At 37.5% G+C, this 26,565-nt stretch overlaps 1 protein-coding gene across 8 annotated transcripts in view; it reads left to right on the forward strand.

Annotated features, from left to right (window-relative positions):
• The window catches only part of Rps6ka3 (ribosomal protein S6 kinase A3), a 103,788-nt gene that overhangs the window by 35,673 nt on the left and 41,550 nt on the right, over nt 1-26,565 (forward strand). For 7 of the 8 annotated variants that reach the window (XM_029473074.1, XM_021153101.1, XM_029473071.1 and 4 more), the window contains 2 exons: nt 16,451-16,567; nt 23,072-23,153. In XM_029473074.1, coding sequence (XP_029328934.1) covers nt 16,451-16,567; nt 23,072-23,153 — 199 coding nt within the window. Of the gene's footprint in view, nt 1-8,097; nt 8,840-16,450; nt 16,568-23,071; nt 23,154-26,565 lie in introns of those variants that run through there. The other variant, XM_029473075.1, reaches the window with a different exon arrangement.

Raw genomic sequence — 26,565 nt, forward strand, 5'->3', positions numbered from 1 at the left:
CCTGCCTCTGCCTCCCAAGTGCTGGGATTAAAGGCGTGTGCCACCACGCCCCGCTTTTCTAAGAACTTTTAAAAGAGATTTTTAAAAATGATATAAAGGAGGATTAGCAAGGTCGCTGGGCAGTGGTGGTATATGCCTTTAATCCCAGCAGTTGGTAAATAGAGGCAGGTGTATTTCTGAGTTCCAGGACAGCCAGGGCTACACAGAGAAACCCTGTAAAAAAATCATATAAAGGATTATATAAAAAAATACTGTCACATCATAGAAGAGAAGGAACAATGATTTTAAAATGCATAGTGAAAATAATCTTCGGCCAATATATTTTCAGACATTACCTATTGAAGAAAGTTTTTAGAGAGTTGTTGATAAAGAAAAAGAAACATGGTACTTGGAACACAAAAGACCCAGTAGTACAGTCTCACTGAAGAAAGGCCCTTCTCATTCTGATGAATAAAGGAGTCTCCAGAAGGTTGGTTTATACAGTAGGCTTAAAGAATACTAAATCCAGACTGAGACACACAGCTCCAGGAATGCTGCCCACAGAAAGGCTAGGGAAGCCGCCAACAGTATAAAAGTGGTGAAGTATCCCCTGGATCTAAGTGTTGAAAATTCACTTGAGAAGCTGTTGCAGAGCAGAAAAAGCTTGAAATAGATACAAGGAAAGGAAGTTTTAAAACAAAGCCACCATAACGTAAGCTTAAGACAGGAAATGCAGCTAGGAAATTAACAGTTTCTACACAGTCACAATAGTTAAATGTTATGACTGCTAAGTTATAAAATAGGATGTCTAATGATATCAGAAATTGCATTGGATGACATATCAGGAACAGTAAAAGCAGGAAGGTTGCTACAAGGCAAGTATGGGCTACATACTGAGTACCAGGTCAGCCTGAGCTAAAGAGGAAGACTGTCAACAATATCAGAGGGACTGATGAAAAGAGCTGAAAGGGTTAAGCCTGGCAGCCGATTTTTGACCCTTTTACCTTTAATAGAAAATTAAGGAAACATTTTTAAGTAGCTATATCATGTAATCAGAATTAGAAATTATAAATCTTAGAATATATAAAATGAGTATTAGAGACTAGGTACAAGATTTTGAGAAGTAAACATCAATGTTGGGGTGAAATGTTTTTGTATAAACAGAAGACAGGGAGGGAAAATAAGCTGTGCGATGGTCTTATCAATTTCATATTTATGCATAATTAATTTATCTCACAACATACTTCAGCCATTATCTTTTGTCTTCTGTGCTAATGAGAGGGGGTTATTTTTATCTTTCATCCTGTGGGACTTAGAAGAGAAATTGCCTTAATAGCAGAAGATGAAACATCCCTTATAGTACCCCAAAGTAAGACAGCCTCCTAGACTTCAGACTTCTCTGACATTTCTCAGCTGGCCAGAGAATTCCATGGTCTTCATGATCTGTGCTGAAGAATTAGCAAGTCTTCACTTTCAAGACAGCCATCAAAGAATAACGGAAAACAATTTTCTGTGTGGTGGGGAATTGATTCTTTTAACAACTCTCATAATACTATGGAAACTTTCTGAAAACTGAGAATTGGAGAAGAGAAGTAAATGCCTAGCACAAAATCAGAGCCTAATAAGTGTTCATTTCCTGTATTGTTCCTTCCTTCCAGAGGCTGCTCCTGTTTCTCACATTGTTTGCCAGAGATAAAATGTGTTCCTAAGGAACTAGCACTGTAGCCAGGGTTTTCTTAGTTATTCTGTTATTTTGCTTAAAGCAGGACTGGCCCTAGGCAAAATTGTGAAATGAGTTCACTTCTCCTCTAATTTGGTCCTTTGGCCCTTCATTGGATCTGCCATTCATTCATTTATAAATAAGAAAATAAGACACAGAATTGTGCTTTCTGCTAACCAGCTTCAAACTCCCGAGCTCAAGCCTTTTTCCTGATCAGCATTCTGAGTGAGTAGCTGGGACCAAAGTCATACACCACTGTATTTTACTGAGACAGGGTTTCTCTGTGTAGCCCTCCCTGGCTGTCCTGGAACTCACTCTGTAGACCAGGCTGGCCTCCAACTCAGAGATATCCGTCTGCTTCTGCCTCCCGAGTGCTGGGATTAAAGGCATCTGCTACTTAGTACCTCCCAACTCAGCTTTTATATTACAGTTATTTATAAGATTGTTAAGAAGCAAAGAAAACTAGTAAAAGCTAGCACATTTAAAGTGCTCCAAAATCTAGAACTCTTTTAAGTATAGATATGATGGTACAATTTAAAAAATTACACACCTGCACCAATATAACAGATTGTAGTAAAAATGAAGGCTTATGAAAATACTGGATAAAATTAGCTTCTGACTATTCATATAAGGTAGATATGAAACATACATGAATTTTATGTTTAAATATACCCATCCCCAAAATACCTCATTTATTAGGCATTTGAAAATACTCTGAAACTTTTTTTTGCCATGTTGAGGATTGGACCCAGGAGCTTGTACATTTCAGGTTCCTTTATGAAGGAAGGACGTAGGCAGTAGTAATATCTTTTCAGATCTCTGGAAGTCATACCTGGGGTATTAGCAGTTGGCAACAGTTTCTTCTGTCTTCTACCTTTACCATTATTTTAGCTCCTGCTTGTTCAGTAATTAATGAGGCTGCAATGCTATACATGATCCTCTTCAAGGAATTTCACTTGTTTATTTAAGCTCCCTCAAGCTACCTTAAAACTTGAATTTGAGCATCCCAAATAACACTCATAACTACGAGTTCAACATACCATTAACAGTCACAGTTGAAGTACAAAATCAACTACAGAAAGAATCGTAAGCAGAGTAGACAATGGGCAGGGAGCTACTCAAAATAGGAAAATACGATTGATTGCTCACTGGTAAGAAAATACGTGGTATGGCAGAATAACCCTTATTGACTAATTCCATCGATTATTGTCTGTCATTCTAATTCATTGACTGAGAAGTGTAGTTTAGCACTCAGAACTTGAGGGCAAATACTCTAGTTGATCTAAATAAATGCCACTTAGGGCATTTCTGAAATAAATAGGATTATAATTAGCATGGCATGGTAGCATTAAATAGGATATGCGTGCAGTGAGCAAACTTTCCAAACGTATAGGGCTTCCTTTTGCTGATTTTTGGCATTCTTTCAGAGTTTTTTTAAACTTCCTAGAGTCCCTTTTTTCAACCCCTTAAAAACACCTCTTCACCAGAGCTTAAAACAAAACCAAACTCCTTTTCCTTTTATCCCAGCTTGCCACTGGTATGGCTTGCCTCTGCCTAGAGTGCCTCCTCCTATTTAAAATGACCTTTCTGCTCTAGTGTATTCGTCACAAAATCCTTTTGTTTAGGTGGACTGGAAGGAAAGCAAGTGACTTAACTTAGTGATATTCAAGTATGAATGGTTGACTGAGGCAAACTGAAATACTAGCATATGAAAAACCATGGCCCCTTTATCTAAGTGAATATTTTAAGCTATTTCCTACAAGCGTTACTTGAACCTTAAGAGTATGCAGAAGAAGCAATGTAGTCAAAGAGAGAGGCTATAGGCTCTTACCTGGGGACCTTGATGCTGCCTCCTCACTCTCTTACGGCCCATGGCAAGGACAAGCAGAACATAGTGCGCTTTCTTTCCATCGAGACAAGGCGTTCAAAGAAAGCGCTCACAACGCTTCAGGAGTCACTACCATTTAGTTCAAGTCAGCTGTCTTTTTGTAAAACTTGCATTCTGTCTTTCATTTAACACCTTAGACCTTTAGCACCTTATAGTAGAGTTATTGATAAATGTGCACTAAATCTCTTGTACTTTGAGGAAAATCTTTAGTTGTTGAACCCTTCAGTGTCTAAAAAACTTGGATTGCTCTACAAAAATATATCCTAATGAAATTAATTAAGAACATGATGATTTTACATTATTAGCATACAAATTTGGTTGTGTTTTTTGTTTGTTTTGGTGTGAGTGTGTGTATTTTAAGAGGGTTTCCTGTATCCCAAGCTGCCTTTAAATTTCCTTGAACATCTGACCCTCCTGCCTCCAACTCCAGAAATACTGGAATTCCAGGTGTGTGCTCCAATACCTAGTTTATGCCTGGCTAATTTTCAACCCCAGGGCTTCATGTATGCTAAGCAAGCACTCCACCAACTGAGTTGCACAGAAATTGTTTTGTTTTCCAAAAGGATTCATCTGGTACTGGATCATAAAGATGGTTGCTAATTGGGTTTGACTGTGTTCGTGATCTTGCCTTGGACCCTCTTCTGAGCTTTCTTCCTTCAAGGTTTTATCAGAAAGTTTAGCAACTTCCTTTTTTTTTTTTTTAACCTAAGTTATCCACTAGTTCAGTGGTTCTCAAGCTGTGGTTAGAACTCATTTGGGGGTTGAACAGGTCTTTCACAGAGGTTGAATATCAGATATACTGCATATCAGATATGTGATTATGACTCATACTAGTAGCAAAATTAAAGTTACGTAGTAGCTGCGAAAACAGGTTTCTGGTTGGGGGTCACCACAACATGAGGAACTGTATTAAAGAGTTGCAACATTAGGAAGGTTGCCACCTACTGTACTGGTTGTTCACTTACACTCCATCCTCCATTAAAGTGCTTTCTTATGCTGCCACTAAAATCCCATCACTTCCATATTCAAACTGTCTAGACCTGAACAGCAGTTATTTAACATTCCCTCTAAGCCTCAAGCCCTTTATCTGTAGTGCAGATAATAGTGCCTAAACATGAGTTGAGTGTTAAGAATTATCTGAGATAATTTCATATAAATGGTGGTGGGTAGGATATAGTACTATATTAAATATTATTATTATAGCTATATCTGCAAGAGAACTGCTTCAACAAGTGGGAGAATTGAAATAAAGCAATCCCATATTTACTTAACAAACAAAACTAGTAAGCTAATCAAAATCAAGAGGAGGGGATTATATAAATTCTTTTTTTCTTCAATGTCAGTGAAATAAAGTGGGTGATAGGGAGGGGGTCAAATGTACAACACTGGGAAAGCAAAATGAGCCGTATCTACAGACACAAATGAGATTGGGAGCTATTTCAGAGTAATTACATGAGTAAGGAGATGTGAACATATAAAGCAAGGTCCTGAGGTGAAAATTGTTAAAGCTGGCCTGGAGAGATAGCTCAGTTAGTAGAACCCTTGTCTAGGATACAGGGAGCCCTAGGTTCCATCATACCACATAAACCCCATTGTGATAGTGCAGACCTGCAATCCCAGGACTCTAGAGGTGAAGGAAAGAGGAGGAGAAGTTCAAGGCTGTCATCATCTACATCATGAACTCGAGGCCATTTTGGCTACAGGAGACCCTGTGTTCAAAAAGAAAATCAAACCAAACCAAACCCAGGAAAAATGTTAAAGTTCCGTGATGGGCAGCGTTTACCATACCAGTCTTTGTATTGCTGGGTATGCTCATAGTCTAAGTATAACACGAGATGAATTTGTTCTGAAATACATGTTTTAAAAGAAAATCTAAAGTATATTACTCATAAATGAACAGAAAAATCAAGTGTACTAATAGTCTTGGAAATAATTTAAATCATTAGTAAAATGAGCAAAAATCATAATGCAGGCCTTCTTGTTAGCCTCTGATTTGCTTTATAAAATTATAGCCATGAAAACAAAAATTGGCACAGAAAAATAATAGCATGATAATTTAATGTATGACTACAAATCCAAAAAATTTAATAAAACATTTGCATATTAAGTTCAGAATTACATTAAAACAATTAATTTTCTCCAAAATACAAATACAGGTCAATATTAAGAAATCTTTAAGTTAAACATTTTAAAAAACTACATCAAAGAGTTTTAAAACTAAATGTGTTTGTCTAAGTTCTTTAGTGACTATATTTCCAAAGTCAAGATCAAAGTAACATTTGATATAGCTTACTTTAATCTCCATTGAAAGAGAAATTTAATTTTGTTATAGTAAAGAGTTTTGGGTAAGACTGTAAACTATTTTAACTTCTGTTTGGTTTGTGTTTCTGGGTTGTATTTAGGATATTGTATAAAGCCATGGATAAATAAACAGTTTTTATTTGTGTGTTCCGTATTCCTTTTTTAAGATATGGTGTTTCTCATTGTATTGCCCAGACTGGCCTTGAATTCTAGGTCCTCTAGCCTCCTTCTCCCATGTGTTGGAATTATAAGCCTATACCACCACAACTGGCTATGATTTGTGCTTAACGTTTATTCTGCCTGCTGTAAAGACAAAGAACTGCATAGGGAAAAATGGAAACAAGAAAACAGTATTCTTGATAATATACTACTTTGAAAAATGAGTTCTAGGTAAGTGTGACCGTGTCTGAAAGGTAGGGACATCATAGTGATATAAAAATCAAGTGCCCCACAGTAGATTTGTATTGTAGAATTTTTGGCATTCATTAGCAATGTATTTAAGTTTTCTAATAATAGAAATGAAGTCAGCAAACTGTATCAATGGGTCTGTTACCTTTTTTTGTAAAGGAAGTTTAATTAAAACACAGTGTCGCCTATTCATTTTCCATTGTGTTGACAGGATAGAAGCCACCTGTCCTACAAAGCTGAAATGGTTTGCTATCTGGCCCTTTACTAAAAACATAGCCTTTTATTGGGTACAAGCAGTGTGGTCCAAATGTGTAAGTGTGTATGTGCAGAACAGAAAAGAAAATCTCCATGACCCAATGGGTTTTTCTTATGGTTCTAAGGATTGAACCAAAGACCTTGCACACACTATGAGAATGCTGTGTCACTGAGCTTCATCCAGACAGCACATGGGGATGGGCATGGAACAAGTAGGATAAGATCTAGTCCAGTCTGGGCTACATAGGAGGGTGAAGATCAGCCTCAGATATACATGAGATTTTGTTTCAAATGAAAAAAAGACTGGTTCTTTGTTTGCCTGCTTGAGAAAAGTATCTCTCTTTTTTGTTTTGAGCTCAGTCAGCTTTTCTTTATTTATTTACATTCCAGATGTTTCCCCCTCTCCAAGAGTTGTTCACCCCACCTGCCTCCCCTTTGCCTCTGAGAGGGTATTCCCTCACCCACCCCTATAGCCCTCATCCACATACCCCTCTTCCCTGGGGCATTAGGTCTCTACAGGTTTGGGGACATGGACTGTTGTATACCAGGAACTCTTTCCATAACTGGTCGTGATTAAATATGGTGTTTGCTGTAGTGGAGTCTGATGGAGGCACCTCATGTCCAGACTGCAATTGTGCATTAGGTGGCCTTCCTAACTTTGCCGCCCTGTTGGAGCTTCTTAAGAAGACTTAAATGATTCATTTTGAGATCTGGGAGAATTCTGCTCTGATGAAAAGCTTCTAAGTGCTTTCTTTACTGAAAAACAGAGTCATCCATTCTTAACTGAGACAAGTGTGCAGTCATCTGGGCATAATTCAAAGATCCAGTGGAGACATTTATTTTAGTTGATTTCTAATGTATTTGGTGGTGTAGCATTTTTTAAAAATTATTCTCCATTTACGTGAAGTCCTTGCCATGAAAATTTGATGTAGCAAGAAGTGCTCTGGCTTTTTACTTATCACATAATGGACACTATAATGTATGCTCAATCAATAAATGTTCAGCTGAGCCCCAACTATAGATAGCTCTGCCACCAAGAGTGCCTACCTCTGCCACAGTTTCTTCATCTAGAAAGTTAGTTTATTCTTCTTGTTCTTCCTCCTTCCCCTTCCCTTCCACTTTCCCTGTATTGAGGATTGAAGTCTGGCTTTCACACATGCTACACAAAATGATCACCGAGCTATATACCCTAAAGCCCACATACGGGGTGTTCTTAGAGTCTTTGGTGGTTTGACATTTCCATTGCTTTTATTAAAAGTTATAAGCTAGATAGATTAGTACTTGGGTTTTTCTTAAATCCACATAGATTAGATTTACATTAGCTTACAGCTCTTCTATCTGCTGATCCTTTGCTTATTTTAAGTGCCAGTTGCAGTAAAATGCCAGTTGCAGTGAGATGAGGAAGAGCTTATATGAAAGCCATGCTCCGCCTTCCTTTTCAGCTTCGTTTATGAGGACTTCAGTTTTGCTCTCTAATAAACCCAGAGGGTGGACTTTTTCATTGAGATTTCTATCAACTGGGAGTTGAATTTTAGTAACTAGAGCCATGAAGTCTATAACTTGTTTGCTAGTAGATGATTACAATCCGTGTACATTTATTTAAGTTCAGTTTACATTCATTTAAGATGGCAAAACATTTATTCTTCACTTTAAGGTTTGGGATTTTCTTTTTTGCATGTAGCCTTTATTTTCTAACCATAGTTATGAAACTCTTCCTTACTGACAGGAAACACCCATGGCATGTCTATATATAGCTTTGAAGTCATCTGGAGGCCATATCTTGTATATGTGTATAAATATTACAAAGGGTAAATTCCCACATTTGCATCAGCAGCTTTTATTTTAATAACAGTGACTAGTTTCACTTGCTTTTAAGACTCAAAGTTAAGAAATGCTGCCGTTTCTCAGGATTCTAAAATGGCGTTCATTTTACTGGTTGTAAAAGTTGTTAGGACTGCTGGGAATCAGGAGAAAAAAAAAAAAAAACAACTTCAACAGGATTTGGTTATCAGCAGATCTGTGGCAGTTTCCTGTTCTAGCCTCCCTACCTATGAGCTACACGAAAAGCCTCTGTAGGCAGGTTCCTCCTTTCTTTTACCACAGGAAAACTGTCCAGCCTCTTTTCTAGCATTTTCAGGACCCGCCTGACAGGAAATTTTCTAATTGCCGGAACAGCTGGTAGGAGAAAACTTTGCAGGGGCTTAAGTTTTACCGTCAGAATTCTTTATCATCAGCATGGTTTCGTAGCCATGTTTAAATTTTTGTCTTTCCGTGTTCGCCCTATACAGGTAAGCTTTGTTCAACTTCTTTTAAAAAAAATAAGATGTTTTATTCAGAATGAACTAGAATTATGCTACTCATTCCGTTTTCTAGATTCTTTTAAGGAACTTTTAAAAGTTCAGAATGAGTTTTGGATGAACTTTTAAAGAAGTTTCTATTTACTACAAGTAAGCTAGTTGGTTGTATTAGACGTTTCAACTCTTCATTTTCTTAATTTATTTTTATATTGAATTATTTGTGCGAGAGAAATTTTGCCCTGATAGTGATAATTCATAATTTTATATAATAAAACAAATGACCTCTCAGAATTAAACTAGTTATGAACAGAATTGCAAACTTAACTAATATTAGATTATTATTCTGTAAGTAATATTTTGGCATATAAGAGAGTATTGATTAAAGTAGTCAGACACTTAGTCAGGTTTTTGTTGAAACTGGTTCCTGTAAAGACTTGAGAGCTTCAAGCAGCTCAACAGTTAAGTAACTTGGTGGTTGAGATTCCCAAGTTGCGGGCGGGAAGTGGAGTGGGGGGAGCCCAGGGTTAAAATGTTGCTCTGGAAGAATTGGCTCATGATATTCTCTTAAAGTATTTTGTTAAGTAACTCATTTGTTAAGAACTCGTTTGTTTCATTAGCATATGCAGTAAATTAAATCTAATCCAATGTTTTCTAGAATAAATTAAAATGTTTTTTCTTACCATGGCTTGGGTAACCAGCTTCATTGTCTCGATCACATTAAAAACAAAAGTTAAAGAATCCCTTTCAAATAAATATAGCGCTCTAGGAATCTCTGTGGGAAGTGATTGTTCCATTACTTTAGTCTACAATACCTTTAAGGGATAAGCTGTGTATATTTCTTTTGTAAGGTCTTTTTTATGTTGCACCAAGAAATAGGTCCATAGTTAAATGCTTTGTATGTTCTTGTACCAAGAAGCATTTAAATACTTTTCTTTGAGCTTTAAAAATGTTTTCTGGTGTTCAAAACAATTTGGAAAATACAAATGCCTCAAGAATACATTTCCTGACTCAAGGGAGGGGAGGAAAAAGGAAATTATGTATACAAGGTAGGGCAAAATGCCAAACATTGAATCATTCTTTAAAATCAGTTAATATTACCCAGTTTGTGTTCTTAGTGCTAGCATGGTACAATATTAGGTTTTTCATTACTCAAAAAGATGGTGTTAATTTTAAGTACCTTTTCTTTAATTCTTTTTACATTTTAGGGCCATGGTTACATTTCCCCTCCTGTCTTAAAAATTATTATTATTATTATTTTAAAACAGAGTTTCCTTCTGTAGCCCTGGCAGTCCTGGAACTTGCTTTGTAGATAAGCCTGCCTCTGCATCCCAGTGCTGAGGTTGAAAGATTGACCACTACACCTGGCTTGAAAAGGAAATATTATTAACCTTTTTCCCGCTTTAAGGATGCACTTTAAAAACTGAGAAGGAGCTCGATTGAGGTGCACGGATGAGGATTGGTTCAAGAACAAGACCTGCCTAGACTTCAGAAATGAGAGAATCTTTCTCAAAGGAAAAAAAAAAAAAAAGTCAAGCTGGGNGGGCAGTGATAGCACATGTCTTTAATCTCAGCACTCAGGAGGCAGAGGCAGGTGATCTCTGTGAGTTCAAGGCCAGCCTGGTCTACATAATTAGTTCCAGGACATCCAGGCCTACATAGAAAAACCTTCTCTAAAGATTTTTTTCAATATAGAAGTGGGAAGATAGTTAAGAAAATTTCTCAGGAAGCAGAGACATAAGAGATTAAAATATATAATTACAAATCCATCCCAAAAGGAACTTGCAAAAGTAGAGGCCCTGAAAAATGATTGTAAGGCCCTGAAAAATTATTAAATATTGGAATTCTCTGCAGAGGTGAAGAATTCATGGATGATAAAAGTTATCTAAGCACCTAATATTCTGAGAAAAATTGGACTCTGACTACTTAGGGTAGTGTTTCAAAAAATAAGGACAAAGGAAAATCTTCTTTTAAAAAATTAAAAAGGGTTGGACACTCAAGAGGCAGAGGAAGGTGGGTTGTTGTAAGTTTGAAGCCAGAATGGTCTTGTTTATTGAATTCCAGCTCCTTTCTCAAAAAAGATAAGTAAATAAATAATAAGGGCCAGCAAGATGTCTCAGTGGGTAAGGTGTGTAAAGACATTTGCTGCCAGTACTGGCTACGTGAGTTCAGTCTCAAAGACCCACACAGACAAGGAGATAGCCTACTCCACAAAATTGTCCTCTGTTCTGCATGTTGTCACACACACACCACAAATAAACGGTAAATACATTTTTAAAGGCCATCTAAGGCTGGTGAGATGGCTCTGTGATTGTGAGTACTTACTGCTATTCCAGAACCATATAGCACCTTCTAGACATGTATTCCATGGGATCACACATCCTCTTCTGGCCTCCATGGGTGTACCCATGCTGCATAGGCATACATGCAGAGAAAACACTTACACACATAAAATAATTTTAAAAAAAAAAAAAAACAGCACAGAGATGTAGACCCACCAAAGTCCCTCCCCTAACCAAGAAGCTTTCCATAATCAATATGGAGTGTCACCAGGTACATCAACCACCCTCCAGCACAGGTCCAAGGCCTAGGGACAGTTGGCTAACACAAACTCCATGCTTCTAAATGTGTACTTTTTGTTTCATTTTGCTATTTTTTTTCTTGTTCGTGTTTTTTGGTTGATTGGTCTTGACCTTGGCTTTTTTTCATTTTAAGTTTTGTGATTTTTTTTTTTTTTGAGCAAGAGACAAAATGAAGTTGGGTGGGTAGGGAGGTGGAGAGGAGCTGAAGAGTTGAGGAAGGGAAATATAACCAGAATAAGTTGTTTGTAAAAACTGATTTTAAGGGGCTAGAGATATGGCTCAGGGGTTAAAAGCAATGACTGCTCCTCCAAAGGTCCAGAGTTCAATTCTCAGCAACCACATGGTGGCTCATAACCATCTGTAATGGGATCTGATGCCCTCTTCTGGTATGTCTGAAGACAGCTACAATGTACTCATATAAATAATATAAACAAATACTACAAAAAGAATGATATTAAAAGGTTATCTGCAAAGTTTGACTAGGCTAGCATCACCCATATTGTAAGCAACACTGTTGCTAGAAGGCAATGGGCAAATTCCACCGAATTTCTAAGACAAAATTATTTTCAGCATGAAATTTGACATCAAGCCAAACTTTCCAACTATAAAGACAAAATAAAATCAAGATTTATTCAGTCCAGAAAATTGCCTTTAAGCAGGGTATAACTATACACTTGTGACTTTGAGACCAGCCTGGACTACATACCTTGTCTTAGGAATCTGAAAAAAGAAAAAAAATGTTTTCTTCCATGTAATCCCTCATAGAAGATTATTAGGGGATAATCTTAAAAGAGGGAGACATAAAAAACACAAAATAGTAGATTCAGCCAGTGACAAAGTCTCCTTGGATTGGCTTTGGAATCACTGTGAGGGGCTCATATATTGTCTAGTATGCACTTGCGATGCCAGTGCTGTTCTATAGGGATTTAACTTAGTTAGGGCCAGGCTATAAAAAGTGCTTGTTAAATTGCAAAACAGAAAACAGAACACTGGTGTTCTTCTCAGCATACAAATATACAAAAGTCATACACACACACACACACACACATTGGCTCAGGATGACTTTGAAGTGCTCCTCATGCCTCAGCTTCCCTAGAACTCAGGATAGCTGCTGCAGAGCACTAAGTATTGGGCTCAATGATGTAAAAACATAGCTACCAATAGGTGGGGGAAAGTCGCAGAAAGAATATGTGAGCACTATTGACTTTCACAAAGTGAGGGGTTAAGATTATATTCCAAAACAGGAAAATAAAAGGGTTTGTATAAAACTAATATAATTATCAAGCAGTACAAAAGAAGGAAGAGATGTAAGTGATCTTTTATCTTATTTTAAGGACATTAGATGTCTTAAGCTTAGTAAATTATCAAAGGAAGTGCAAAATTAACTGCTTTTAAAATCTGTGCTGAGCAGTGCATAGTGGCACATGGCTTTAATACCCTGACTGAAAATGCAGAGGCAGGCAGATCTCAAGTTTGAGCCAGCCTGATCCATATAGTGAGTTGCAGGCCAGCCAGGGTCTAGAGAAACTGGCTCAGAAGTTAAGAGTGCTTGCTGTTCTTGATAAGGATTGACTTTGATTCTCAGTACCCACATCAGGTGCCTCTCAAGTGCTCATAACTTCAGCTCTGAGAAACTCCAGTAGCACCTACACGCTTGCTCTTTCACCTGCATTTGTCACATGCATACATACAAAAATCTTCAAAATAGAAAACTAAGTATTTCAGGCTCACAAAAGACTATTATAGAATAAATAAATAGATTTAAGTCATATTGCAAAGGACCTCGAATGTTAAGATGAAGCAGTGCATGAATTTGGGGGAACTTAGGTGTTTGAACAATCTGGTCATATAACTGGGAGCTGAATGCTTTTCAGAAAATGTATCAAAATGAACTAGACACAGGCAAGATGAGTTATTTTGCATAATCATACTCATTTCATTTTTTACATGAAAGAGTAAAAGGTTACATCTGCATGATACTATTGGCAAAGGAAGAAGTAAGGCTGAAAGGTCTCGCAAGCACTCTACTTGATATATAGCTGGTATTTCAGTATGTATTTATTAACTGAAGTGATCAAAGGGAGCCTGAGAGGAAAGGACGGGTAACCATCAAAGATGAGAATAGTAACTGCTGTTTATTCTGAGAGCCATTCCCTGATTGTAGCCTACACTGTAACAGTTACCCTTGATCCTGTTTGCTTGCTGCAGTCTGCTAAATACTTATTCAGGAGCTAGCTGTTCCTCCTTGTTTATGTTACATCCTTGTGAAAGGCATTGTAGTATGTATTTGTTGTGGACTATAAGATGCAAAATTACTGTAACAGAATTAAATCACATCCCACTTACCCAAGAAAAAATTATAAAAATGTATACTATTATAGAATATAGTTCTTTATGGCCATATGATTTAAGGACATAAATGATTCTATAGAATCTATAGAAACTAACTGATACATCCTAGAATCTAACCAGCAAACTTGGCTCCATGAGTCAAGTTTTACACTCCATTATTGGTCCTTAAAATGCAATATAATGACACTTTGGGTATGGAGAAGAAAGAGAACTTGTCTTATGTGTGTATAATTTATGAATCGATAAGCATACAAATACTGGTTCAATGATTATCATTTTGTTGTTAGGGATGTGCTACTGAGTAAGTGAAGCAAGAGATAGATGACTTGTTAAAGCCAAGCATAGCGGCTTATGCCTATAAATGCAGAATTTAGGAGACTAAGACAAGATCAAAGCCAACTTAAACAAAGACCACAAAGCCTAGGGGCATAAGTCTCTAGGTTCCTGTCATTCCAAGAACATCCATCAGCCTTAGAGGAGTGTCAGTGTATGGGCCTTGTTTGGAAGTTAGAAAACTAGAATTGAGTCCTTAGTGCACAGCATACTTACTGGCTGTGCTCTTTAGTGCTCATTAATCTCTTTAAACTTTAGACTGCAGAGTATTCAAAGCATTTTGCCTTTAAAAGATATGCTAAATTTCTCATGGTGAATGGAGTCGGGGGTGGGGAACACATGAATTCTGAAATGCTTTTGCCTGATCAGGGAATTTACTCTGTATTATCATCAGCCCTCAAAACATTAATTGAAAAAGTCAGAGGTTTGTCATGAAACATAAATGTAATATATAAGGTAGAAAAACACCTAATGCATGTTTGATACAAAATAAAAATAAATATTTCTGTATTTTCATCTAGACCTTATTTATCACTCCTACATACTCATTTTTCTTTGGAAAGTTTTTTTTTCTATTAATTTAGTCGTTCTCTTCCTGCTTTTCTTACTGTAACTGCTCAGAAAGAGGGTAACTCCTCTAAGAATCCATTAATGCTTAGTTCAGCTCAAACACTTGACATAGAGCATTGTCATGAGAATTAAAGGGATACTGCTGGGAGGTTACAAAATACATGAAGCCAGCGGGGAAATGTTATTGTTTCTAGAATTCTAAGATAGTCCAAAATGAGTAAGCTGCCAAGTAGTAGGCTAGCCTATCAGCTGTCCACTCCTCTGCCTTAGAAAGGAAAATGGAAAGGGATCAATTCCTTTGTAGCCTACCCCTGGAGCTTCCTTTTCTTTTTGCTGAACATTTCCAGGAGCTACATTATGGTATCTTGATGTAGTTTTCTGTTTTGTTGTTGTTGTTTTGTTGTTTTTGCTTTTTTTGTTTTGGGTTTTTCTTTTTAGAGAAATCTCTACTTAAATTATCAGTATTCTTGATTGGTATTAGTCGATGTTTCTGGTCCTGGGGTTGAACTTGGGGCCTCCCACAGGTTAAGCAAGTATTCTACCACTGAGCTTATTGCCACCCTTTTAAGTGTATATGAGAAACTGCTAAGGAAACCTTTGAAGAAAAGATTATAATGCTAAAAATAATGAGACCGGATATAGTGAGTGCCTCTAATCTTGGTCCTCTGGGGGCTGAGGATCAGTAGGATCATTAGTTTGAGGCTAGCCTGGATTACATAGTGAGATTCTAGCTCCAAAACCAAAAGGATTTGTATAACACTTTTGGATTCTTCTGCCAGTACTTACGCATGTAAAAAAAAGCCACATTTATAGTCAATAGAATGGGAATGACAGTATTTATTTAACAGACTTGTACTTCTGGTTTTGTTGCTGTTTTTGTCTATAACACACAGTATTGTCTTGATTCATTTGTTCATCTCTACACAAATAGGTAATTGAAATTCAATGTATATGTTATCTATTTTCTAGTATCCACGTTAGACTTTAAAGAGCCTTTATAAAACTGAATGTGGTATTACATGCCTGTAATCCCAGCACTGGAAAAACTAAGGCAAAGGGATTGCCTACAAATTAGAGGCCAGCCTGATCTACATAATAAGACACTATCTCAAAATATCCTTCCTCCCTTGGCCCAAAGAATTTTCAGTTTTATTGTGTTAAACATTCATCCTCACCCCATGATCCATATTTCCAAACGTTAAATCTTTTTCTGACCATAGTTAATAACCCTGTGTCTCTTTTGAGGTCAGGAAGGAAACTTAGGAATTTCAAACCTAAAACTTCACTCTCCTTTCCCACTCCGCTTTAGTATGCTTGCTTGGCAGCTGTGTGAAGGATAGAACCATGTTTACCCCACAACAGTTGTCAGTCCCTCTCCCCAACAAACACATCTTTAACATATGACATTTGTTCCACCTGATATACTCAGACGCCAGACACAGTACAGTACTCTAATCTGCTATTCTCAAATGTTCTCACACACTTTTGTTCAAAACTATCCTAATTATGTCCAATAGAAATAATGAAGACTTGCAAATAATTAGTGCTAGTATCGTGTAGAAGCTGATAGGGCCTAATATTCTCTAACATTTAACTTAAAAGTATAATTACTTGTATATTTTCTGCTTACTTGATAAGTCAGCAAAGAGTAGTTTTGTGTATAAATTCAAGAGATTCTTATACGCTATATTAAGTTAAGATTATTTGGTTCCTAATGAGAGTCATTCTGGGCTAACAATGGGTTGTCTCTTTATATTTACCTTAACAGGAAGAAGGCAGTATCAAAGAAATTGCAATCACACATCATGTGAAGGAAGGACATGAAAAGGCAGATCCTTCCCAGTTTGAACTTTTAAAAGTATTAGGGCAGGGATCATTTGGAAAGGTAAGTCATAGTTGTTTGCTATAAACAAAGTTTATAGAAATTCCATAGAAGTAGAAAGTAGAGTGCTAATCACACAAGGCTAGGGATAGAGGGAGGCCAGCTAATGGGTACCAACATTAGATACATAGAAGAAATAGGATCTCATGTTCTATAATACAGTAGCATGACTAGAGCTAACAACAATTCATTGTATGTTTTTTAAAGATTTATTTATTTATTTTATGTATATGAGTACACTGTAGATGGACAGATGATTGTGAGCCATCATGTGGCTGCTGGGAATTGAACTCAGGACCTCTGTTCACTCGGGCCCAGCTTGCCCCAGCCCAACGATTTGTTTATTGTTATATCTAAGTACATTGTAGCTGTCTTTAGACACACCAGAAGAGGATGTCCTGCCAGATGGTTGTGAGCCACCATGTGGTTGCTGGGATTTGAACTCTGGACCTTTGGAAGAGCAGTCAGTGCTCTTAACCGCTGAGCCATTTCTCCAGCCCCATTATATGTTTTATTTGAAGAGAAGTTTGAAGCTTCTCAGCACAAAAAGTTAACATTTGGGGAGCATAAGCTCTTACTGTGTAGCCCAGGCAGGTCTTCCTGCTTCAGTCTCCCAAGTCCTAAGGATTATAGGCATGTAACATGACAACTGGCTATAGATGTTTAAAGATACAAAAACACTAATTACTCATATTTGGTCATTTATACATTGCATATATTTATCAAATTGCCACATTATGCCCCATAAATAGTTATGTATCCATTAAAATATACAAGATAGGTCTGGAGAGATGATACAGTCATTAAGAATGTTTCATTTATGCTGTTAAATGAAACAGTCATCTATAGGATGAAACATAGGGCCTCCAATGGAGGAGCTAGAGAAAGTACCCAAAGAGCTAAAGGGGTCTGCAACCCTATAGGTGGAACAACAATATGAACTAACCAGTACCCCAGAGCTCATGTCTCTAGCTGCATATGTAGCAGAAGATGGCCTAGTCAGCCATCACTGGGAAGAGAGGTCCCTTGGTCTTGCAAACTTTATATGCCCCAGTACAGGGGAATGCCAGGGCCAAGAAGTGGGAGTGGGTGGGTAGGGGAGCAGGGCGGGGGGAGGGTATAGGGAACTTTCGGGATAGCATTTGAAATGTAAATAAAGAAAATATCTAATAAAATTTAAAAAAAATGTTTGCTATTCTCACAGATAGTGTAGTCCGAACCCCTCATCAAAGAAACTTCTAGAGAAATATACATATGAATCCTAAAGAAATAGATAGCTCATAAAATTTAGATTTAAAAGTTACAAGCATGCCTGGCATAATGGCACATGCCTGAGGATCTCTGTGAATTCAGGAGCAGCCTGGTCTACATAGAGACTTCTAGGACAAAAAAACAAAAGAAAAAAGTTACAAGGAAAACAGAACCAGATATCATGAGACTATAATCCCAGCACTCAAGAAGAATCGTAGAGAATTTGAGGCCAACCTAAACTGCATAAGACCCTATCTTAAAAGTTAAAAGGAACTGAATCCAAATTTAAAAGATGTCCAGATTTAAAAGGAGTTTATGTCTTGGGTTGGTAATCCCAGCAACTAAAAAGATGAAAAAGGATGATTGGCATGTGTTTGAAGCCAGCCTCGGCTATATAGGTGAATCCAAGGCCAACTTAGACTAGAGTGAGAACCTTTCTCCAAAAAGAGAAGAATTTTTAGAATTCGTGGATGTTTTATCACATTGTAAAACAAATATTTTATGAAATGCTACCAGTCTTTTTACCAGCAACATTTTCTTTTATATGTTTTACTAAGTATAGAAAAGATGAATAGTTACTCAGAACTGCAGTAGGAACCTTAGTAACTTGGCAGTGTTCATACTCATTACATCTTTTAAGAGTGCCCTTTATTATCACCCTACTGGGGTAGGTGTATGAGCAGATTGGTTGGTTTGGTTTTATGTCTGATAGGAAGGTTGAGCTTAGGGCTTCAGGGCACGATGAGCAAGCACACTATTGATTGCTAAACTGCATTCCCAGCTCTCTTGTTTTTTAAATAATTAAAAATCACAAGCTATCCCCTTTATATCCTCTTTTTGTTTTTATTGTTGCCATTATTGTTTTAAGACAGGGTCTCCCTGTAGCACACACTAGCCTTGAACTCCCAGCAGCGTTCCTACCTTCTCTTCCCATGATGCTGCCACTTGATTTTTCTAGACAGAAGATAAAAAGATTGCACACAACACTGGTAGTGCAGTTCTTCCTTAGCACCTCCATCTTAATAAAACGCTGCAAAGTGTCATGGTCTGTAAGCATCAAAATGGCATTAGCAGATCTCTCGTGTATATTTTATTGAAGCTGTTTAGTAGCTGTTTGCTAATATAGATAATTTGTTATGGTTGTTTAACCACTTTTAAGCATAGACCATACTTTTAATCTAAATACAGACTCAATGGACAGCAGAATATAATGTTATAATTTTAAACCCTAGGTCAGCCAGACTGAACTCATTTTTTCTTCTACTTATCACTACGTTACTTAATCTCTTGAAGCCCTGTTTCCCTGTTCTAGCATGTCATTCGATATGGAAGTTCATTGATGTTGGATTCTGAACTGCCATCTCTTTGTACCACTCGCTACTTGATTTTATCTGTGCTCCTGTATTAATTGTAACTCATATGCTGCTGACATCACAGATTTATATTCCCAACCTAAGTTTCTTCTCCAAGCTCTGAACTCTTTCCATAGCTGCTCCTCACCCCCACTTATGTCTCAAAGGCATTTTATTTTATGCTTGGCATATTTAAGACCAAACTCATAATCTTTCCTACCCCCAAACCTATCCTAGTTCAGTTTTTCTCTGTCACTATGAATGGCATCCAGTTAAACAAGCCAGAAAACCAAAGAGGCATTCTTAGCATCTTTTCAAGTCTGCTCCTGCCTCCCTTTCCTTCTCCACCCCCAATCCCTGCCATGTCTTACACCACCCCAGCCAGTATGATCTGTCACCAGATCCTGTTGATTTAGTAAATAATTTGGGAATCATATGATCCTATCCTCCATTGCCACCTCTCTAGAATACGCTGCCTCTACCTTTCCCTGGTCTAGTCAAAAAGTATTGTAGAGCAGCTTCCAAAAAACTGTAACCTCAATTGTGTCCATTAGAACTGGCATGAACTAATATTGTACCCTTTAACTCCTCGGCCGCCTTGCTTTGTTTTCATGATAAAGACGGTTTCTTACAATTGCAGAGGAGCTCCTCCTTAGTCTGGCCCCTAGCCACCTCTAAAGCACCAGTTTTTATACTTTTCAGCTGTGTTCTGACCCCACTGGCCTTTAGTTTGGGCCTAAGCTTTCTTCACCTGGTTGGCTCTGGAAGTTCTGATCAGAGAAGACGTCCTTACTACCCTACCGTCATTCTCCCTTGTGATACCCTCGAAGAACTTTCTAGACCTCTCCTCTTTGACACTTACTGCAGTTGCACTTACTCATTTGCAAAATTGCTCATTGGGTATCTCTCCCGCTAGCCTAGAGGTTCCATGAGTAGCACTATGCCTAACATCTAATTCTGAAAAACATTAATGAGTCATAGTGCTGACCTCACAGGAATATGGTGAGAATTAAATTATATAAGGCCAGACACATAATATCTGGCATTAACCGTATTGCCATACTGTTCAACAAACGAAATAGATGAGTTTATTTTTATACATTAGGTTTCAGGGAACATAATATTTAAGTTCCAAGGAATTCGAATGCTTCTCCCTTTATTTCTGTAAAAGTACTTTAAATGCCTCACTATAAATAGCAAACATTAAAATAGGGTGTCTTCTTTCTTACTCATCCTTAAAGGCCAGTATAAACCAAGGAAACAGGATGACCTGTCAGAGCCTATAATAGCTGCGTGGGCAAGTGAGGACTCCTGCTGCTCTCACTGAGCTTGGAGGCTCGCTGGCTTAAGGAAACAGTTAAAGAATTCCTTGAGCAGGAACCCAGAACTGGGTAGCTGACGTGGATCTAGTTCCACTGTGACGCCAGGCAAATGGTTTGACTACTCTAAGCCCTGATTTGGGCATAAAACTGGCATTGTTTAGTAGGCCTACTTCCCCAGATTGTCATGCTGCTGCACTGCAGATGCTTTGGAAGGCATTGTGGAAGTTCAGAAGTGCTACAAGTAATTAAGAAGGTACTTTCACGGAACTGCAACAAGTTTAGAAGCCAGCCGCACGAAATCTCCTTTTAGAATGGAATAAAGACATTGTTAGGTAAATCTCCTAATTAAGTTTACCCAATTAGAATATATTTTTATTCATAGTTATTACTAATATCTGATTGCCTTTCACATTTGAACAGCAGTCTACCTTAGAACCACCCTTATTAAAAAATGCTTTTCTCCTCCTAGATCGGCTCCCCATAATTGAGTCAAAGAGCTGTTAGGTGGGGCTTAGTGCTGGCAGAGAGAACTCAGTACAAGAGATCACATTCTGCCTCTGCGGGGCCGAGGTCACATGTGCTTTTCACTTGATTTCATTACTCATTACCTTTGTACTGTTTTGCAAAATGATAAAATTTTACCTTGCCTGAGAATCACTTAGATAAATAATTTTGAGATTTCTGGTTAATCACATTGAGTGTAAGTCAGATCAGTGAAAGCTGACGCTAAACTTAAGTCTTGATTGTAATTACTTCTCTTCTTCCCACCTGTAGCAGCTCAAGAACACTGCTCTTAGTCAGCCATGGTGGCGGCTCACATCTAGAATTCCCAGCAGTTGGGAAGCTGAGGCTGGCACATTATTCTGAGTTCCACACCAGCCAGGGTTATATGGAGTAAGACCCAATCTCAAAAAGCAAAACAACACAAACAGAGGAACACTGCTTAATTTGAAAGAAGAAGTAGAGAAAAATAGGTTAAAATTCAGGTTCAGAAGCTGGAGAAATGACTCAGCACTTGCTCCACAGGCATTAAGGACCACAGTTCAAATCCAAAGCACCAATGTAAAAAACGGAGCCTGGCCCTGTGCATCTGTGACCACAGCACTAGGAAGGGCAGAAACAGGCAAGTCACTAGGGCTCACTGGCTTCTGTCTCAGAGGAATTAGGTGGAGAATGATAGAACAGAACACCCAGCTTTCTGTTTATGATCTTTATCATCTACTACATGTACACATGCAAGCACACAGTAAATTTCAGGTCTATTTTGCAGGTCTCTTTAATGCTTGTTGGAAAAAAATCAAGAACGTAATAGTCAAAATGATTATGATGTGTTGATAGTGTTCGAATCAACCATACTACAGAATAACTGAGCTATTTAAAGCACATCTTATTTATTTTGCTTAAACCCTAGACTCTTTTCAAAATATCTTCAAATATACAGAAGTTGAAGATGCTAAATAATGATCCTAGGCTTCGTTTTTCATATTTTGATGTATATGATGATTTGCTGGTTAAAAGGCAAAAAGGTAGTGTTTTGTTAAATATCTGACTAGTATTCTTCATTAGCAATGTTTTAAATTACTCTTTCTCTAGCAGTGACATAGATGTGTGTATACTTTTCTTACACAGAAAAGACGCTTTATCTGTGAATAATTGTGTCAACAGAAGTTTGTCACAAAATGCCCCAGTGTACGAATTTTGATAGGGGCAATTCAGAAGGGCCCACCCCTCCCTGAGGATTCATAGACAGGTGATGTTTGCTCAGGAAGGGAGGCAATTTTTTTTTAAAGATTTATTTATTTATTATATGTAAGTACACTGTAGCTGACTTCAGAAACTCCAGAAGAGGGAGCCAGATCTCGTTGCGGATGGTGGTTGTGAGCCACCATGTGGTTGCTGGGATTTGAACTCCAGACCTTCGGAAGAGCAGTCGGGTGCTCTTACCCACTGAGCCATCTCACCAGCCCGCAATTTTTTTTATTAGCATAGCCACTGGTAAGTTGTCCATGCTGCCATGAGCAACCCTAATTAACCTCATTGGCTCACCATAAAAAGGCATGAAAATAGACAACTTAGGAAAGAGACGATGGCAAGAAGGGAATGGAGAAGGGGAATGTGATCTTTTAAAAAAAAACTAAAAAAGCAAGAAATTGTCGTGTGGGACTGGGGCTCTAGCTCAGTAGGAAGGAGAGTGTTTGCCTAGTTTGAATGAGACCTTAAGTTACAACCCTAGCATCTGAAAAAATTGAGGGACTCAGAAGAATTTTGTTTTGATAAAGCAGAGCCGACATTTCCTGTGGTATACTTTGAATGTGTGGAGTTATTCTCTAGCTGCTATATTCATGGTTGAGTTATTTGTCGTATTGTGTATATTACATGCTGCTTGGAAACTGGCAAACAACAAAATGAAAAAGAAAGCAACTATCCACTTACAATGAAATATCACGATATAACTACTGTTTGAAACGTCAACATATATGTGTGTGTATATGTGTGTGAATATGTAAATGGAGTCTTGGCTGTAATAAAGGAATATGGTTTGTAATTCTTTGTAATGTTTATTTTCTGTCATTTAAATACAGGTTTTCTTAGTTAAAAAAATCTCAGGCTCTGATGCTAGACAGCTTTATGCCATGAAAGTATTAAAGAAGGCCACGCTGAAAGGTAAGTGCTGCCAGTATTTAGCATGCTCATGTAACCTAACCAAACTGACGGTCTCAGAGCTCACGGGACCCTGAGGCTACCTACTAACATTCTGAATTGGCTCTGTAAACACTTTAACTTTCTCCTACTGGACTAAGAGTCATATTACTGTTAAGAGCAGGACTTGCCATGTTAGAATAGAAGGACTATGAGTTCATCTTGGGCTTTAGGCAAGTAGAAGTTGAAAAGATTAAAACTGGGTTTGACAATACAGGGGAATGCCAGGGCCAAGAAGTGGGAGTGGGTGGGTAGGGCAGCAGGGTGCGGGGAGGGTATAGGGAACTTTCGGGATAGCATTTGAAATGTAAATAAAGAAAATATCTAATACAAAAAAGAGTGCCCATGGCAAAAAAAAAAAAGAAAACTGCGTTTGATTCATTTTCAAATAATTAGTTTAATATTTTTGGAAAATATACTAATTACCTAGATGCAAAATAGCTTTAATTTTTTAGTATTTTGTCATCCTGACCTCTGGTCTCCAAACAAGTTTCGGAATCTGATTTTTTTTTTTTTTTTATAAAACTGTAATGTAAGACATGAGTTTGATAGGTAAAGTGACATTTCAAAGAGATGCACATAGATTTTCAGTACTAAAGTCTTCCTTTTATTCACTAGTACTATTTACTTTGCGACATCTCTAGTTTCTAAATAGTTGAGCTATTGATTCCTAATGTGTGTGTGGGGGGGTCTTTTAAATATACATGTAATTCATAAAGCATTAAAATACCCAAGAAAATGTCTGTATTGATCATTTATTATTTCTGGTGTTCCCAGTCATTCAGTATAGATATAATGCCAAGAAATTTCACTATGTTCTAGAAAAGATCATTTTTCTTTGCTTTCATTTTCTTGTTCTTTTTCCTGAATACATTTCCTGTCCTATATATACTTTACTTCTGTGGCGTTACCTCTTACTTGATTCTTGCTAGAACTAGGTACCCAAAGTTTTCAGCATCCTAACTTTTTTCCTTTTTTAAAAAATTGGATATTTTATTTATTTACATTTCAAATGTTATCACCTTTCCCGGTTTCCCCTCTGCAAAAAAAAAATTCTATCCCCCCTTTACCCTGCTTCTAGGAGGGTGCTCCCCCACCCACCTATCTACTCCGGCCTCCCCGCCCTAGCATTCCTCTACACTGGGGCATCAAGCCTTCACAGGACCAAGGGCCTACCTCCCATTGATGTCTGACAAGGCCATCCTCTGCTACATATGCAGCTTGAGCCCCTTCAGCTCCTTCAGTCCTTCCTGTAACTCCTCCATTGGGGTCCCTGCAGCATCCTCACTTTTAATTCCTGCCTTTGAAACTTTATACTCCTGAATCCCATGTCATGAATTCACATAGGTGGAACTCTGACAGTTGGTTCACAAAAGCAAGAGAAGATTCTTGTTCTTATAGTTAACAAGATTATGTTGTACATATATAATATTTGAAGGAAATTATAAAACTGGGAAGGTAAGATACTTATACAGAAAATAACCCCCTAAGTCCTATGAGAGAAAGCTATTGATCATACACCCCTTTATCTTTACCTTTCTCATTAATTAGCTCAGCATCCACATGCCAGTTGGTTTGTCCTTAAAACTTAACAAAATGATGCAAAGTTTTGCTTGAAAAACATACCTTCAAGAATATTTTAGAAAAGAAAAATGAGAAAGGAATATTAAAGCTTATTTACAACAGTGATAATTTGGAAAAATAATGCAAGTAAAAATACTAAAATATATATTAAATTTCATTATATCTGTCACAAATATTGAGTACCTGCTATTCTGTATGCTAAAGCCAGTAAGTACAACAATGGGAAATGGAAATAATGGTTTCACAAGTTATTTTTAAATATTTTAAAAACCATTAGTCTAGATTCTTAATAACAGACCATAACAGAATAACCATAACAGACTTCATCCTATCTAAATTTCATAATTATTTAACATAAAAAATCAGGAGAAATCTTGTAAATTTTAACAAGCAAGTTGACAATAAAAACTGTTAGGAACTGCAGAGAGGACTCAGTGGTTAAGATTAGTAGCTACCCTTGCCAGGGATCTGGGTTCTTTCCCACCACCCGCATGGTGGCTCACAAGCAGTTGTAACTCCAGTCCTAGGAGATCTGATACTCTTTCTAGTCTCCTCAGATATCAGGCATGCATGTGGTACCTGGACAGATATACAAAATTTTGCTGTGCACCTAAATATCCTAAATATTTTTAATTAACCTTTTATATAATGCAAAATAGTTTGAATGGGGAATAGAAAAATTAGGCCTCAAATATTGTATTAATGTACGAAGTTGAGATACTGTGGTGATGGATTAGTTTGTAAACACTTACTGGGATCTCAGCACCTACACAAAAGTCCAATATGACCACATGCATGCCTGTAACCTCAGCAGCTTGTGGCAGAGAATGGAGACTATCTGGAGTTCAGTAGCTATAGGTTCAGTGAGAGTTCCCATTTTAAGGTAATAAGGCAGAGAGTGATAGAGCAGGACACCTGAAATCCTCCTCTGGCCTACAAACATGCATAGGCACACACACATACCCATACTTACGTATGTGCATGCACCACACATACATATATCATAGATGCACACTCTTACACAGAAAAAATACATATACAGAGTTGTCTAAGGTGCTCCTACTTGCTAAATCTGGGATAGTTTGACTACTACAATAATACTAGTAATAGTTAAAGAATAATCTGTAGTTAATCCATAAATTAATGAAGAAAGGAAATCTCTTGTAGTACAATTGCAATTAGTCCATGTGAAACTATTGGGAAAGGTAGTTGATAAGGCACACTATTACAGCCTAAGTAAAGAACTTTGAGGAAAAGATAAATCTTTTAAGGAGGGGCTGCAGAGAGGGTTCGGTGGTTAAACATGCTGGCTGCTCTTCCACAGGACCCAGGTTCAGTTCCCAGCACCTAACATGGTGGCTCCCAACCATCTGTAAATCCAGTCCCAGACAGTCTGCTGCCCTCTTCTGACCTTTGTGGGCACTAAACTCACGCAAGTGATGCAGAGACATACAAGCAGACAGAAGACCCAAACACATTAAAAAACAATAAAATAATATTTTTTAAATTTTTGAGGAAATGATTTAGTGGCCTAAAATAGAAATGCATATTAAATAATATGCATATTTATATGCATACCAAATAATAATGAGTTATTTCATATGCTAGCAGCATCATTAGAAACCAGTTTTACAATAAGTACAGTTATTAATGCTGCTGAATTAACCTGAGGAAATAGCAACACAAAATGAGTTCCTGATATTAGCCCAAAACTTAGGATACCCAAGATATAAGATACAATTTGATAAACGCATGAAACTCAAGAAGAATGAAGACCAAAGTGTGGACACTG

The sequence above is a fragment of the Mus caroli genome, chromosome X, assembly GCF_900094665.2.
Source record: "Mus caroli chromosome X, CAROLI_EIJ_v1.1, whole genome shotgun sequence".
Lineage (NCBI taxonomy): Eukaryota > Metazoa > Chordata > Mammalia > Rodentia > Muridae > Mus > Mus caroli.